The 14692-nt window shown below is 39.5% G+C and overlaps 2 protein-coding genes and 1 non-coding gene across 3 annotated transcripts; 2 read left to right on the top strand and 1 right to left on the bottom strand.

The window, feature by feature from the left end:
- The first annotated feature begins 5809 nt into the window (after window positions 1-5809).
- Window positions 5810-7860, top strand: LOC114722721 (proactivator polypeptide-like 1). Its single transcript, XM_028908817.1, has 4 exons — window positions 5810-6100; window positions 6465-6662; window positions 7079-7138; window positions 7482-7860. Exons 1-4 carry the CDS (start codon window positions 5810-5812, stop codon window positions 7641-7643), a joined length of 711 nt encoding a protein of 236 aa, XP_028764650.1. The 3' UTR covers window positions 7644-7860.
- Window positions 7861-8223: 363 nt separating this feature from the next.
- Window positions 8224-8314, top strand: TRNAY-GUA (transfer RNA tyrosine (anticodon GUA)). The gene is given in 2 exon segments: window positions 8224-8260; window positions 8279-8314. It is a non-coding gene; the product is annotated as a tRNA-Tyr (tRNA).
- Window positions 8315-9473: 1159 nt separating this feature from the next.
- LOC114722723 (CBL-interacting serine/threonine-protein kinase 14-like) lies at window positions 9474-11239 on the bottom strand. The gene has a single exon (XM_028908819.1). It carries the CDS (start codon window positions 11157-11159, stop codon window positions 9864-9866), a length of 1296 nt encoding a protein of 431 aa, XP_028764652.1. The 5' UTR covers window positions 11160-11239; the 3' UTR covers window positions 9474-9863.
- Window positions 11240-14692: the final 3453 nt, after the last annotated feature.

Raw genomic sequence — 14692 nt, 5'->3', positions numbered from 1 at the left:
AATTCTTGAGGAGAAAGTTAATTAAGAAACAATACAAATATAAATACTGGGGAGGCTTGGGGTAAAGAATGATGACGTGATGATATGTGATGAGAAGATAAGGAAGGGAGAGACAAACAACGTTGTGAAGAAGCGTGGATTGATTTATGAGGGAGTGGGCATGTGGTAATGGAAGTCAGCGTCAAGGTGAGAGCGGGGGGAAGTTGTTTTACGCATATGGGATGAAAGTGGATAAAGAACCATACGGGGACAGCCGTCAGTTAATGATGCAACCATTAACTGGATAAGCATCTCCGTACAATTCTTCCCCCACCTTATCACTCCACTTAATTTTTTCTCAATCTGGGGGACGAAAAGGGTGGACTCAGGCGTGTTAATGTCCAATCTAAGGTAGGCATGAAATAATTCATATGGGGTTGTCAATTGTGGTGGTCCATTATGCGTACTAGTATTGCTGAATCCCAGTCCTCCATAAACGCAATCACCGAGCTGTGCAGTTTGGAGCAAACTGGGGGGATCCATCAGGCATCATATAAAAGATAAGATAAATACCACCATAATTTTCTGTTCTCGCGGACGCGGATGCGGACGGGGACACTGGATGGGAAGCCTTACCAATCACCATCCGTAAGATGCCAGCGCCGCGTAAGATGCTTCTGCCGCCCATCCGCTTCCCTTTTCGTCTTTACTGCCCCTGCAGGCTGCCCAATCCCGCACCAATTGAAGATTTCAGTGAACAGATCCCAAACGGTACGTTTAATTATCATGGAACATTAACATGCATGCAAATAAACTGGAACTTCATGAAATGAAAGGCATGCCCGCCTGCCAAATGAAGTCTTTTTTCTTTTCTTAATTTCATTTTAACTGAATAATTGAGTATGGTATATATGCATGGGCATCGAATAGATAGTAAAAAGAATTCAGGAGCTGATCCCCTCTGTGTGTTTGACCTCAGATATGACAAAGCTCTTGGGGTTAAATGTGTAGCTATAATGGGTGGGGGAGGCGTGGGGTAAGTAATGACGACATAATGATATATGATGAGAAGACAAGGGAGGGGGAGCGAGGACGATGCCAACAACGTTTGAAGAAGAGCAGATTGATTTATACGAGGGTGGGGGTACGTAGCAATGGAAGTCAGCGTCATCGGGAGAAAAAGGGAGGCAGTTGTTTTACGTGTCATGTATGTATGGGATGAAAGTGGATAAAGAACCGTACGGGGACAGCCGTCAGTAATGATCAACCATTAACTGGATAAGCATCTCTGTACAATTCTCCCCCGACATTATCCCTCCATTTTATCAATCTAGGGGATGAAGCGGACGGCGTATTTAGTTTTTTCCGCAGAAGGATAATTTCCTTTTGCCAGGACGTTTTTTTTTTTCGCGGACATTGGATGGGACACCTGACCAATCACCCTCCGCAAGATGCCAGCGCGCTCAGGATGCTTCCGCCGCGCATCCGCTTCCGTCATCGTCTTCACTGCCTCTGCAGGCTGCCCATTCCCACACCAACCAAAGGTTTCTCATTGGACAGATCACAAATGGTACGTTTAATTATCATGTAACATTAACATGCATGCATATAAACTGGAACGTCATGAGATGGAAGGCATGCCTGCCAGCCTGCCAAATGAAGTCTTTTTTTCTTTTTAAGTTTTATTTTAACTGAATAAGTATGGTAAACATGCATGGTTCAATTAGTAAAATAAACTGGGAAGCTGTTGCCGTGTGTGTGTGACGGCCTCAGATATGACAAAGCTTCTATCACGGTTTGGATCCAACTTATATATATAATTCTTTTGAAATGAAGAGCCATATGCCACCGCACCGCTTGTCTCAGAAGAAACAAAAGAGGAGTCCAAATTAAAGCCAACATTTTGTAATGAGTAGAGAAAACAATAAAAAAAAATGTAGGTGACATGATAAGAAGATGAAAATGGCGGTAGAGCTTGGAAAAGCAGTGGTCCCTGCCGGCCAAGTCATCATCAATCGCGCACACACGTGTTGCCCCTGTTAATTTTTGTTTTTTGGTCGTAAAAGCTGCCTCCATTATTATTTACTTCGGCTGTTAGTGGCCCTCATGTTTTACTTTTGAACACTTCTCACTCTCCATCACCATCAAGGTCTAAGGGGCAATACTGAAAAAATATTTTTGAAAAATATTTGTTCCAATGAGATAAATTTTTATATACCATCAAAATAATTTTAAAAATTATAGTTTGGATTCTACCAAACATCCTTAAACTCAAACATATATATATATATATATATATATGCATTGGCCTAATCTGTCGGAGTGAGTGGGCGGACCAAATCACTTGCGTGTTCGACATAAGGATAAAAAGCCCACGCAGCTACAAATTTGTGAAGGCTTGTCCTCCACATACACTCTCCCTGTTGTCACTCTCTGACTTCACACTCCTGCCATCACATCACATGCATCTCTTCTTATATTTTACGCTTTAATCATTGCCTTCATTCCATTTCAATATGTATTTCAATAATCAAATTATTGAACCTCTCTTCTTATATTATTGTTCCCACCCTCCATTATTGGCCCTTCCATGCAAGCCACCTGCTCTTCATTCATAATTAATCATCGCTGACCAATTAATGCAGCCTTCTTTCTTTTTAATGGGCATCCCTACTAATTAATCAAGGCGTGCTTAGTTAATTCCAACGGGGTGTGCGGAATCAATGCAAATTATTCCATCATTCATATTAATTAAATGTTTAATCATGCACTTGTGGAATCTTTCTCTCGGTTTTTATATATGCGTGTGCGCCCTGACGGAACCCTGCATGTATTTACTTCTTCTGCGATTCCGAGTTAAAAAAGAGTGATCACACATACGAGATCTATATTTTTATGATTTAATTTTCGGAAGAACTTCATGAACACAAAATGATGAAAACGTCTGCATCTAATATTATTTTTATTTTTGCAGAAATTACGACCTCAAAAGTTGAAGAGTCTGGATCCGAACTACAGATCCCCCGTCATTATTTTTGCAGAAATTATAAGGGGAGGATGGAAGAGAGTGATTTTACGTATTTATTTATTGTACCTTTCTTAGTGTTGGTGATTTACTTGTATTTGAGTTTTGACGGCCTTCTAATTCTTAAACTCGACTGTTTCGGCTGGCCATTAGAGAAGGAACAGGTGTTCCAATCTGGAGGCTTCATTCAATGAACCTGTGGAGGCGGAAGAAGAGGAGAGAAGGTATGACTTAAAGTTAAATGGTTATTTTTGAGTCATATATAAATTTAAAAAGAGGAGGGTGATGGCATCGCCACCAAAAGTAATAATTAACAATGACAAAAAAGTTGGCTGCCAATGATAGCAATAGTGAAGATGCTGAGTGAGATTTGACATGTCTAAGGAGAATGAATGAGTTAAAAGTAAAATATGATCATCAATGGATCAAATTAAATTAAATTTAGAATGCACTAAGTGATGCAAATCAAAATCATTCTCTTATTGGAGCCAAAAATTAACTAGGTTCTAAATTAACTAAAAATCAAAATTGCTATTAAAAAGGGATTTTTTTTGGATTTTTTTAATATAATAAAAATTGAAAGATAATTCAAAATTAAAATTGAAAGAAAATTAATTAAAAAAAAAGTAGCAAATGAAAATTTTGGATTTTAAGGAGATATGAGATAGTGCTTCTTGAAAAATGGAAATTGGGTTATCCTTGCTCAAAATGATCTAGGAGTTATTTTGTTCACTAATTTAAAATCATAACCTTAATCACTGATTAAGTCAAGCAATCTTAATTAATAGATGTCCTAAGACTATAACTACAACTACCAATTAAAATTACCTTTGAAAACCGATTAGTGTGCAATTAGGATTAGATTAATGTAATTCGGGTCTTTATGCAAAGAACACTCAACTTGAGATATTCAATAAGTACCATACAATTATAACATTCATCCAAACTATGAATGAATAGCATAACATATAGAACTCCAAACTGAATATAAATATAAATCTCAAATTGCAAAATCCAATCTCAATCACAAAAATTCAATTCTAAACTAAGAATTACAACTAATAATCTCAGAAAATTTAATTAAATAATATTAATTCTAACTCAGAAAATCCATTACTCAATTAAATTAAAAGAATTGAAACAGAAAAACTCTCCTAATTAACTCTGAAGCTTAAACCCAATACTCCATCTCCAAGAAGCTCGATGAAATTAGCTGGACATGATTTGAATTTCTCCCAACATCAGCTCAATGTGTACTTCGGCCATGGAAGAAGAATAAATAGGCGCTGTGGGTCTGGCCGAAGGCAGTGTCGGAGGAACTGATGCAGAGAGAGAGGTTGTTCGCCGGTGTTGATGGAGGAAAAAGGAAGGTGACGATGATGCTTCAGACTTGCTGGCGGTTACTCAAACAGTGAAGGTCGCAACTTGCTGCCTCCCCTGTTTCAGAGTTGATGAAGAAAACCGAGAATGATGATGAAGGATGGCGAGGTGGCGTGGATGGGTGTACGAAGATTGGGGGCTGGTGTGCGGTGCCTTTTTTTCCTCTCCCTGCGGTCATACACACACACACACACACACACACACACAAAGATGCATATTGAAGCCTTGCCGCCGCCGCCACTGTTCCTTTTTTTTTTCAGAAGGTGATGATGATACAACCCTCAATTCAAACCTTACAATATCTCCCAAATTTTCTATAACAAAATCTAAGATAATGTGATATGATTTTTTTTCCAAAAAATCAATCAGTGAAACTAAATCATAAAAATATGATATTTTTGCTCTTTTTAGCAATATTTTCATCCAATCACAATTAATCCAAATTAATTATAATAAATGCAATTAAGTCCAATTTAATTGATAAAAATCCCAAATAAGAAATGAAAAATCAATATAAAATCAGGATTTATCACATCGCCATACAATTCTTCCCCCACCTTATCACTCCGCTTAATTTTTTCTTAATCTGGGGGATGAAAAGGGTGGACTTTGGCGTGTTAATGTCCAATCTAAGGTAGGCAAGAAATAATTCATATGGGGTTGTCAATTGTGGTGGTCCATTATGCGTACTAGTAGTGCTGAATCCCAGTCTCCCATAAACGTAACCGCCGAGCTGTGCAGTTGGAGTAAACTGGGGGGATCCATCAGGCGTCATATAAAAGATAAGATAAATACCACCATAATTTTCTGTTCTCGCGAACGCGGACACTGGATGGGACGCCTTACCAATCACCCTCCGTAAGATGCCAGCGCCGCGTAAGATGCTTCTGCCGCCCATCCGCTTCCCTTTTCGTCTTTACTGCCCCTGCAGGCTGCCCAATCCCACACCAACTGAAGATTTCAGTGAACAGATCCCAAACGGTACGTTTAATTTTCATGTAACATTAACATGCATGCACATAAACTGGAACTTCATGAAATGAAAGGCACGCCCCCCCTGCCAAGTGAAGTCTTTTTTCTTTTTTAATTTCATTTTAACTGAATAATTGAGTATGGTATACATGCATGGGAATCGAATAGATAGTAAAAAGAATTCAGAAGCTGATCCCCTCTGTGTGTTTGACCTCAGATATGACAAAGCTGCTATCACGGTTTGGATCCAACTTTTACACACACACACACACACACACACACATATAACTCTTCTTTTAAAATGAAGAGCCACATGCCACCGCACCGCTTGTCTCATAAAAAGAAGTGTCCAAAGCCAAGATTCCAGAAAATAACAAACTACAAATTACAAAATTTTTTAATGAGTAGAGAAAACAATTTTAAAAAAAAAAACTAGGTGATAAGAAGATGAAAATGGCGGTTGAGATTGGAAAAGGAGTGGTCCCTGCTGGGAATAATGGATGGCTGATGCATAGCGTGTTGCTCTTATCTGGGAAGGGAAGGAAAGGATATACGCGCGAGGGAGAGGGAGAGAGAGGGCACTCCATGTGGTGCCAAGTCATCATCAATCGCGCGCACACGTGCTGCCCCTGTGAGGAATATGCTTCCGAGGCTCTTGATTTCCTGACTAAAAAAGAGACCCAGGATGAGGTCATTGATATCCTTTACCATACATGTCATAAGCTGCGCCCTTTAGAGCAGGAGGTTGGTTACCTTTTCTTGGATATGTGGTGTTTATGGTTTCATGCTGAAGTTATTCAGTTATTGCAAATCTAGTAATAATCTCGGGTTATGCTTTTTTGATGTTCAACCAACATTCTGTTCAGCCACAGGATGGTTGGATGGGCTGCAAGCATGATAATTTTGCATATGGAACCTTTCTTATACAGAATAACATAGCCCCAACTTATGTTGAACCATATAGTGTGTTGATTTACATTTTGGAGCAACCTTGTTGTATAACAGAGTGCAACTGTCAGCACTTGAGGAATCCAGGGGACGAATGGATTAATGAATAGGAATTTCTCAGACCTTACATTTACTCATCTGTTTCTTCTGCCTTGTGCAGTGCTTAAATTTGGTGGACCTTTATGCTCCCCGCTTTTTCTCAAAACTAGCTTCATTGCAACCTGGAGAACTTTGTAAAAAGGCCAATCTATGTCAGCGAATTGCAAAGATTTCATCTCAAGTCCAAGAAGATAGTTGTGGATTTTGCAGAGATGCTGTCTCAGAAGTATTGGTTAAGTTGAAAGATCCTGACACCGAGGTTAGAAATTTCAATTCCTACGACTCAGCTGGAGTAGTGGAATTTTCCTTGTTTTCTAGTAGCTTATGATCTTCTGTTTACTCCAATACATGTAAAATATTACATGGCTTTTAGGCACTCTAAAATATATTCTTAGCCTGCTGTCCTGCAAAAAATTTTTTGCATTTTCTTGCAAACCTTCAACTAGCATTATGGTTCTCCAATATCCTGATCATAGTTTGGTAAAATATTACATGGCTTTTATGCACTCTAAAATATATTCTTATCCTGCTGTCCTGCAAAAAATTTTTTACATTTTCTTGAAAACCCTCAACTATCATTATGGTTCTCCGATATCCTGATCATAATTTGGCCTCTTCTGGATATCATTATCTTATGTCGAGTACGCTACTAACAAATTCAGTTTTAACTGACAGCTGGATGTAATTGAGACATTATTGAAGGCGTGCAATTCCATAGAGAAGTATGCACAAAAGGTGAGAAAAATCTGACGAGTTTCGCCTTTTTCTTTTTAGTCTCGCATTTATTTAAAAACTCAGATTTTTATCCAGTTAAATAAATTTGCATGGTCGGAACCGTAGTTCCTCACCAGTTTTCATACAATTAAAGTATTACATGCAAGTGTAATGGAGTTTACTCTTAACATCGTTTGAGGAGGGAACTGAACTTTTAGTCCAGACAGAGCTTAAGAATACCCCCTGTTCCCTGATGTAGTATCTAAAACAAACGGAGTGCACAATTTTCCCTACGTTTTACCTGTTTCATCAATTGACTTCAATTTTTTTTTTTTCACCACATGGCGTTCCAAATTTATTGCAGTGCAAGAGGCTGGTTTTCGCGTACGGACCTGTGATGCTTGTCAAAGCGGAGAAGTTCCTGGAAAGAACGGATATATGCACTGCATTACGTGCTTGCAAAGCTTCCACAATTGATATGGAAGCCAAAGACATGAAAGAAACTGCCTTGCTTTCCGACTTTTAATTATTGAAGTGAAAGAAGCCTCCTTGGAAAGAAATAGATACTACCATCACTCTGCAAAGTTACAAGCAATAGCAGAGTTGCGCTTTACTTCTAGTGCAGCTGTGTCTGCGTCAGAAATTAAAATGCTTGTATCCACTTCATGTGCTTCTTATACGATCGCTTCTGATACTTGCTGAAGAATCAGACCTGATAATATATGCATTTAATCATTCTGAGAGCGCTGTATTTGTCTCGGCACCAACACTACATTCATAGAATGAATACAAGGAGCGTTATAGGTCAAAGGAAAAAAAATATAATTGCCACAATTTTCTCATATCACTCCTTTTAAATGTATGGTTATGTTTTCTTTGCGATTAGAGGGATCCAAATGCGTTTGCTCCTCACTTGGCTGCCTGCTGAAATTCTGGGGCTAAATAGAATTAATTAAAAAGCATTGCTGCCTCCAACGTTACTTTTGGTAGCAAAAATGGGATTACGTGGGGGTGGTGGTTCAGAAGCTGAGAATGATGTGATCTGGAAAATGTGCATTACTATAGAAAAGAACACTAAATTGGTTGTTGAGGCCGACATCACAACTCCGACCTTAGCTCAGTTGGTAGAGCGGAGGACTGTAGTTGAAAGTGAAAACAGATATCCTTAGGTCGCTGGTTCGAATCCGGCAGGTCGGATTTTTGTTTTCAACTCGTTTTCCAACAGTTTACACTTTACAGTTCAGATTTTGACCGTCACAACATAACAGTTTGCATTGCGTGAAATTTTGCTTCACAAGGAACAATATTGGTTCCCGGCAATTCAAAGTGTTGTTCTTATAGTAATTTTTAAAATCACAAGAAGCCCTATTCATAATAGTAAAAAAAATAAATTTTAGAAAATTATTGTTCATGAGATTAACTAAGCATTGTCAAAGAATTGCATCATAAAATAGTAATATATTTCATTTCGCTTATATCCAAAATCACCTGAGACTGTCATTTAAAGAGCCAATCAGGAAGTGTAGATCTGTGAGATGTGGGTTGCATTTGACTTGCAAATTGAGGGATAAGTATGTGGTTTTATCAAATCGAGGAAGGAAAAGAAGAGGGAATAAGATGGTAGGATTGAAAAAAAATTTGGGGGGGGGGGGGTAGTTGAAATAGAATAAGGAGGGTGGCGAAATGAGGGCATCAAGAAGACGGCAGAGGAATATTCCTTTGGTCAGTGGTGAGCACTGATAAGCAGACGTTAGGTGTGCGTGATATGAGATGCTTATTCTCACATGCCCGCGCCCGCCCTGTCACCTCACTTGTTGCCATCCATTCGATCACCCTCCTTCTCTCTTACTTTCCGCTAATCCATTCTAACTTCCAATAATGAATATTTTTATCCATAATAAATAAATTATGGCTATTTTCTAAGCATAAGGAGCTATTATTTCAATCTAATTCTAATTAATATGAAAATGCTCTCAATTAATGAAGCATTTTTCATAAACTGAGAGCATCCGTTTTCCAAAAATAAAAATAAAAATTGAACTGAAATGCTACACATTCAGTGTATAAGAAGATATATATATATATATATGTATAACTTTCATATTGAAGTGAGTGTATGTATATTTGAAAATAGAATAAAATTACATTATTTGAACAAAAATTTAAAATTTAAGAGCTGATGATAAAATCTGTAATAAGATGTTATGAAAAGCTGACTTTTTCAATTTAAAAAAAAAACTAATTTTAAGTTTAAAATAATGTATCGGGGTCAAAGAACCTTTTCCATCACTTTAAAATTGAAGTAGTATTAACTTCTCAAATTTAATTTTTGTGACTCTGATTTTTGGATGCATCATTTAAATAAGTTTTAGTTGAACTCGTTTTTCTTTAAAAGCATATTAAAATGTAAATTACAATAAACTAATTGATTTCTAGTTTGTACAATGTGAATTAAGATGAGAGTGAATGCAAGGGTAAACAAGGATTTAAGTGAAACAGGGCATCATGACCTAGTATGAACAAAAGATTCCGCTGTTTGCTTCAGAGATGATTGGGGAAGCAGGGACAGGCGGCCCTTGTCCCTATTTTGCTTGTGGGAGCCCACATATCCACCAATCTGTCTCTCCCACTAATCAGCCTTCTAACTGAGAGAGATCACACAATGTGATTCCCTGGCTTCCATGGGGATTCCATCAACCATATGCCAAATTAAACTCCATTTCTTCTTCATTTTTGGTCTCCTGCTTTATACATCCCGTCTCTGGAGCTCCGGCTTCAGCTTATCCTCCCAAAATTTTGTCCCTTTCCCATTTCCCGCTCTCCTTTCTCTTCTTTTCGCTTCCACCACTACCAGTTTATCCGTTAGCCGGTATATGCCGATCCTCATCATTATATTACCATTTTGCCCCTCAAGCTTCGCTACCTCCCCGTTCTCCTCCTTGCTCACCATCACTCCCTCTGCTTTTGCCACTCCCTCCACCTTCTCCATTATGTTCGCCGGTTTTCCCCCCGAGACGATGCGTTCCACGCAGTCCAACGAACCTGAGTCGGTGAATAGGCCCGACATATCCAGGCCGGACGAAAACGATATCAAATCGAAGGCGTTCAGTCCCCTGTGTCGGCTCTGCTCATGATCCGATTCGAATTCCTTGTGCTGGACCCGCACCTCCCGGTACCCTTTGCTGAACCATGGGTCTCGGATGATCTCGTCCACCGTGATTCTCGTCTCGGGATTCTTGTCCAGCAACCGAGACAGGAAACGCCGGAGCTCCGGCGACGTCCATCTCGGGAACCTAAATTGCCCTCTGTAGATTTTCCTGTACATGGCTGCCAGATTGTGGTCGTTGAAGGGGAGGTACCCGGCGGCGAGGACGAACAGGATGACTCCGCACGACCACACGTCGACCTTCGCTCCGTCGTAGCCTTTCTTGGCGAGCATCTCCGGCGCCACGTAAGCCGGCGTGCCGCAAACGGTGTGCAGCAAACCGTCCGGTCTGACGTGGTCCTTCAGAGCACTCAATCCGAAGTCCGAAACCTTGAGGTCCATATTTTCGTCGATCAAGAGGTTATCAAGCTTGAGGTCGCGGTGGAAGACGCCGGCTGAGTGGCAGTATCGGACGGCGGAAATTAACTGATGAAAATAGCGACGGCTGAGATCTTCGGAGAATCGCCCCTGAGCGACCTTGTCAAAGAGCTCGCCGCCCTCGGCGAACTCGAGGACGAAGTAAATTTTAGACTTGGAAGCGAGGACTTCAAAGAGCTTGAGGGTGTGGGGATGGTGCAGGCGGCGCATGATAGAGATTTCCCTCTCAACGTGCTCCATGAGACCTCCCCGGAAAACTTCCCGCTTGCTCACGGCTTTGATAGCCACGCTCTGTCCCGTGCTCACATTCGTGGCGTGATACACCTTGGCAAAGGCTCCCACACCCAACAACTTTTTTAACAGGTACTTTCCCAGCAAAACGACCCCGGAGGATGCCTCTCCGACCGTCGCGGACGACGCTGCGTCTTCTTCTATGGTGACGTCGTATGCCTCCCGCATGCTGACGGCGCTTTGAACGACAAGGTGAGAGAAGTGAGGTGAGGTTGGGAGGGGTGGGTGCAAAAGTAAAATCTTCCTAGGCTGGCAAATGAAAGATGTGAGTGGGGTGGTAGGAAGAATGCCATACAGACACAGTACAGAATTCATGAGCGGGTGGTGGGATATTTAAACGAAAATTTTGGATATGAGGACCCCAATAAATTAAAAGGGAAAAGTTTACATCTTTTACGAGTATGATTAAGGGGAGGATGGAAGAGAGTGATTTTACATATTTATTTATTGTACCTTTCTTAGTGTTGGTGATTTACTTGTATTTGAGTTTTGACGGCCTTCTAATTCTTAAACTCGACTGTTTCGGCTGGCCATTAGAAAAGGAACAGGTGTTCCAATTTTGAGGCTTCATTCAATGAACCCGTGGAGGCGGAAGAAGAGGAGAGAAGGTATGACTTAAAGTTAAATGGTTATTTTGAGTGATATATAAATTTAAAAAGAGGAGGGTGATGGCATCGCCACCAAAATTAATAATTAACAATGACAAAAAAGTTGGCTGCCAATGATGGCAATAGTGAAGATGCTGAGCGAGATTTGACATGTCTAAGGAGAATGAATGAGGTAAAAGTAGAATATGAATCCTTGAGGAGAAAGTTAATTAAGGAACAATACAAATATAAATACTGGGTAGGCTTGGGGTAAAGAATGATGACATGATGATATGTGATGAGAAGATAAGGAAGGGAGAGACAAACAACGTTGTGAAGAAGCGTAGATTGATTTACGTATCGTGCATGGGATGAAAGCGGATAAAGAACCGTACGGGGACAGCCGTCAGTTAATGATCAACCATTAACTGGATAAGCATCTCCGTACAATTCTTCCCCCACCTTATCACTCCACTTAATTTTTTCTCAATCTGGGGGATGGAAAGGGTGGACTCTGGCGTGTTAATGTCCAATCTAAGGTAGGCAAGAAATAATTTATATGGGGTTGTCAATTGTGGTGGTCCATTATGCGTGCTAGTATTGCTGAATCCCAGTCCCCCATAAACGTAATCGCCGAGCTTTGCAGTTTGGAGTTAACTGGGGGGATCCATCAGGCGTCGTATAAAAGATAAGATAAAGCTGATCCCCTCTGTCTGTTTGACCTCAGATATGACAAAGCTGATATCACGGTTTGGATCCAACTTACACACACACATATAACTCTTCTTTTAAATTGAAGAGCCATATGCCACCGCACCGCTTGTCTCATAAAAAAAAGTGTCCAAAGCCAAGATTCCAGAAAATAACAAATTACAAATTACGACATTTTGTAATGAGTAGAGAAAACAATTTAAAAAAAAAACTAGGTGATAAGAAGATGAAAATGGCGGTAGAGATTGGAAAAGGAGTGGTCCCTGCTGGGAATAATGGATGGCTGATGCATAGCGTGTTGCTCTTATCTGGGAAGGGAAGGAAAGGATATACGAGAGAGAGAGAGAGAGAGAGAGAGAGAGAGAGAGAGAGAGAGAGAGAGAGAGAGGGCACTCCATGTGGTGCCAAGTCATCATCAATCGAGCACACACGTGCTGCCTCTGTTATTTTTTTTGTTTTTTTGGTGGTAAAAGCTGCCTCTGTTATTTACTTTTGCTGTTTGTGGCCCTCATATTTTACTTTTGACCATTTCCTCACACTCCATCACCATTTAAACTCAAACATATATGATCACTGGTCTAATCTTGTTTTAGTGAGTGGGCAGACCAAATCACTTGCGTGTTTCAACATAAGATAAAAAGGCCACGCAGCTACAAATTTGTGAAGGCTTGTCCTCCACATACACTCTCTCTGTTGTCACTCTCTGACTTCACTCCTGCCATCACATCACATGCATCTCTTCTTATATTTTACGCTTTAATCATTGCCTTCATTCCATTTCAATATTTATTTCAATAATCAAATTATTGAACCTCTGTTCTTATATTATTATTCCCACCCTCCATTATTGGCCCTTCCATGCAAGCCACCTCCTCTTCATTCATAATTAATCAACGCTGACCAATTAATGCAGCCTTCTTTCTTTTTAATGGGCATCCCTACTAATTAATCAAGGCGTGCTTAGTTAATTCCAACGGGGTGTGCGGAATCAATGCAAATTATTCCATCATTCATATTAATTAAATGTTTAATCATGCACTTGTGGAATCTTTCTCTCGGTTTTTATATATGCGTGTGCGCCCTGACGGAACCCTGTATGTATTTACTTCTTCTGCGATTCCGAGTTAAAAAAGAGTGATCACACATACGAGATCTATATTTTTATGATTTAATTTTCAGAAGAACTTCATGAACACAAAATGATGAAAACGTCTGCATCTAATATTATTTTTATTTTTGCAGAAATTACGACCTCAAAAGATGAAGAGTCTGGATCCGAACTACAGATCCCCCGTCATTTTAGAATCATGAGAGTACTCTGACTTTTATATCCACCACAAGATGCTTTCTTGTGAGGTTGCTTTATTGTGCTCTTTTCTTTAATTTTATGACATCTCGTCCCACTTCGTTCTGTTTTTCCTTTTTGTATCAAAGTACTGTTGCTTTATGAAATAAAAACTCAAATCAATGCATCACGCAAGCAGTTTCTATAATCATTTCTGTCTATCTCAGAACTCAAAAAGATTTCCTACCAACCACTTGTGTTGCCTTGGATCCAAAGGAACTGCTGTATAAGCACACACATATATATATGGGCGTCTAATTTAAAGATTCCCTCGACCAGGTGCATTAATCCCTGTGTACTAAAATTGTTTCATATAAATCAATATATGCGTATTGCAAGGGCTCACTAGGTACGCCGTCGCCATGAATGAATGAATGGAGTGATTTTTAATCATGTTTGTATTATCATCTCAAATACGGTACACCTGTCATTCCCCTGTTCCGCTGCAACTTGATAGTCTATGAATCCATAAGCGTCATTAAAGATGATGATCACGTCTATTACTTGTTTCTTGCGCACTTGTGGTAACACGGAAAAATCTGAATCCCTAATAATGTTTGTCAACGTTCAAAATGCAGAGATTAAAATAGGCTCCAAGTAACTAGCATAGTAGTGAAAATAGCTTGTTATTTGAAGGATAGATCAAATCAAAGAGAAAGAACCTCCATTAGAAAAGATACCTACATTTAATGCTTGGCAGTATGTCAAATAGGATTGTCCTAAATAAGAGACTATTCATACTTTAGCCAAAAAAAATGAAGAGAAAGAGGCATGAGGCCCTGCAACAAACAAACCCACAAAAAAAAAAGAAAAAAGAAATCTACCCTTTTCTCCTCTACACCTTCAGTCATTACAGGGACAGAGCATTAATGATCATCATTTTTATATGGATATAGAAAATCAAAAATCAAATTAAGAACTAAGAAAATTATATAATTAGCACTAGTTAATGTATAGATTTGTCTGACGACATAGCATTAACACACTTAGAATAGCATCAAAATATTGATCTTATCTCAAAGAAAGAAAATCCCTTAGAGCGTGCGGGGCAACAATAA

Source organism: Neltuma alba, unplaced genomic scaffold, assembly GCF_004799145.2.
Source record: "Neltuma alba isolate B1F8T4 unplaced genomic scaffold, ASM479914v2 tig00012108_pilon, whole genome shotgun sequence".
Classification (NCBI taxonomy): Eukaryota; Viridiplantae; Streptophyta; class Magnoliopsida; order Fabales; family Fabaceae; genus Neltuma; species Neltuma alba.
This window is presented reverse-complemented; position numbering and strand designations above follow the sequence as displayed.

What these genes read in the sequence shown, in the direction of transcription:
- LOC114722721 (XM_028908817.1), top strand. Translation starts at nt 5,810, where the DNA reads ATGGCGGTTGAGATTGGAAAAGGAGTGGTCCCTGCTGGGAATAATGGA. An exon ending in TGCGCCCTTTAGAGCAGGAG is followed by an intron (nt 6,101 to 6,464) that starts GTTGGTTACCTT and finishes TGCCTTGTGCAG; the next exon opens with TGCTTAAATTTGGTGGACCT. An exon ending in TAGAGAAGTATGCACAAAAG is followed by an intron (nt 7,139 to 7,481) that starts GTGAGAAAAATC and finishes AATTTATTGCAG; the next exon opens with TGCAAGAGGCTGGTTTTCGC.
- LOC114722723 (XM_028908819.1), bottom strand. Translation starts at nt 11,159, where the DNA reads ATGCGGGAGGCATACGACGTCACCATAGAAGAAGACGCAGCGTCGTCC.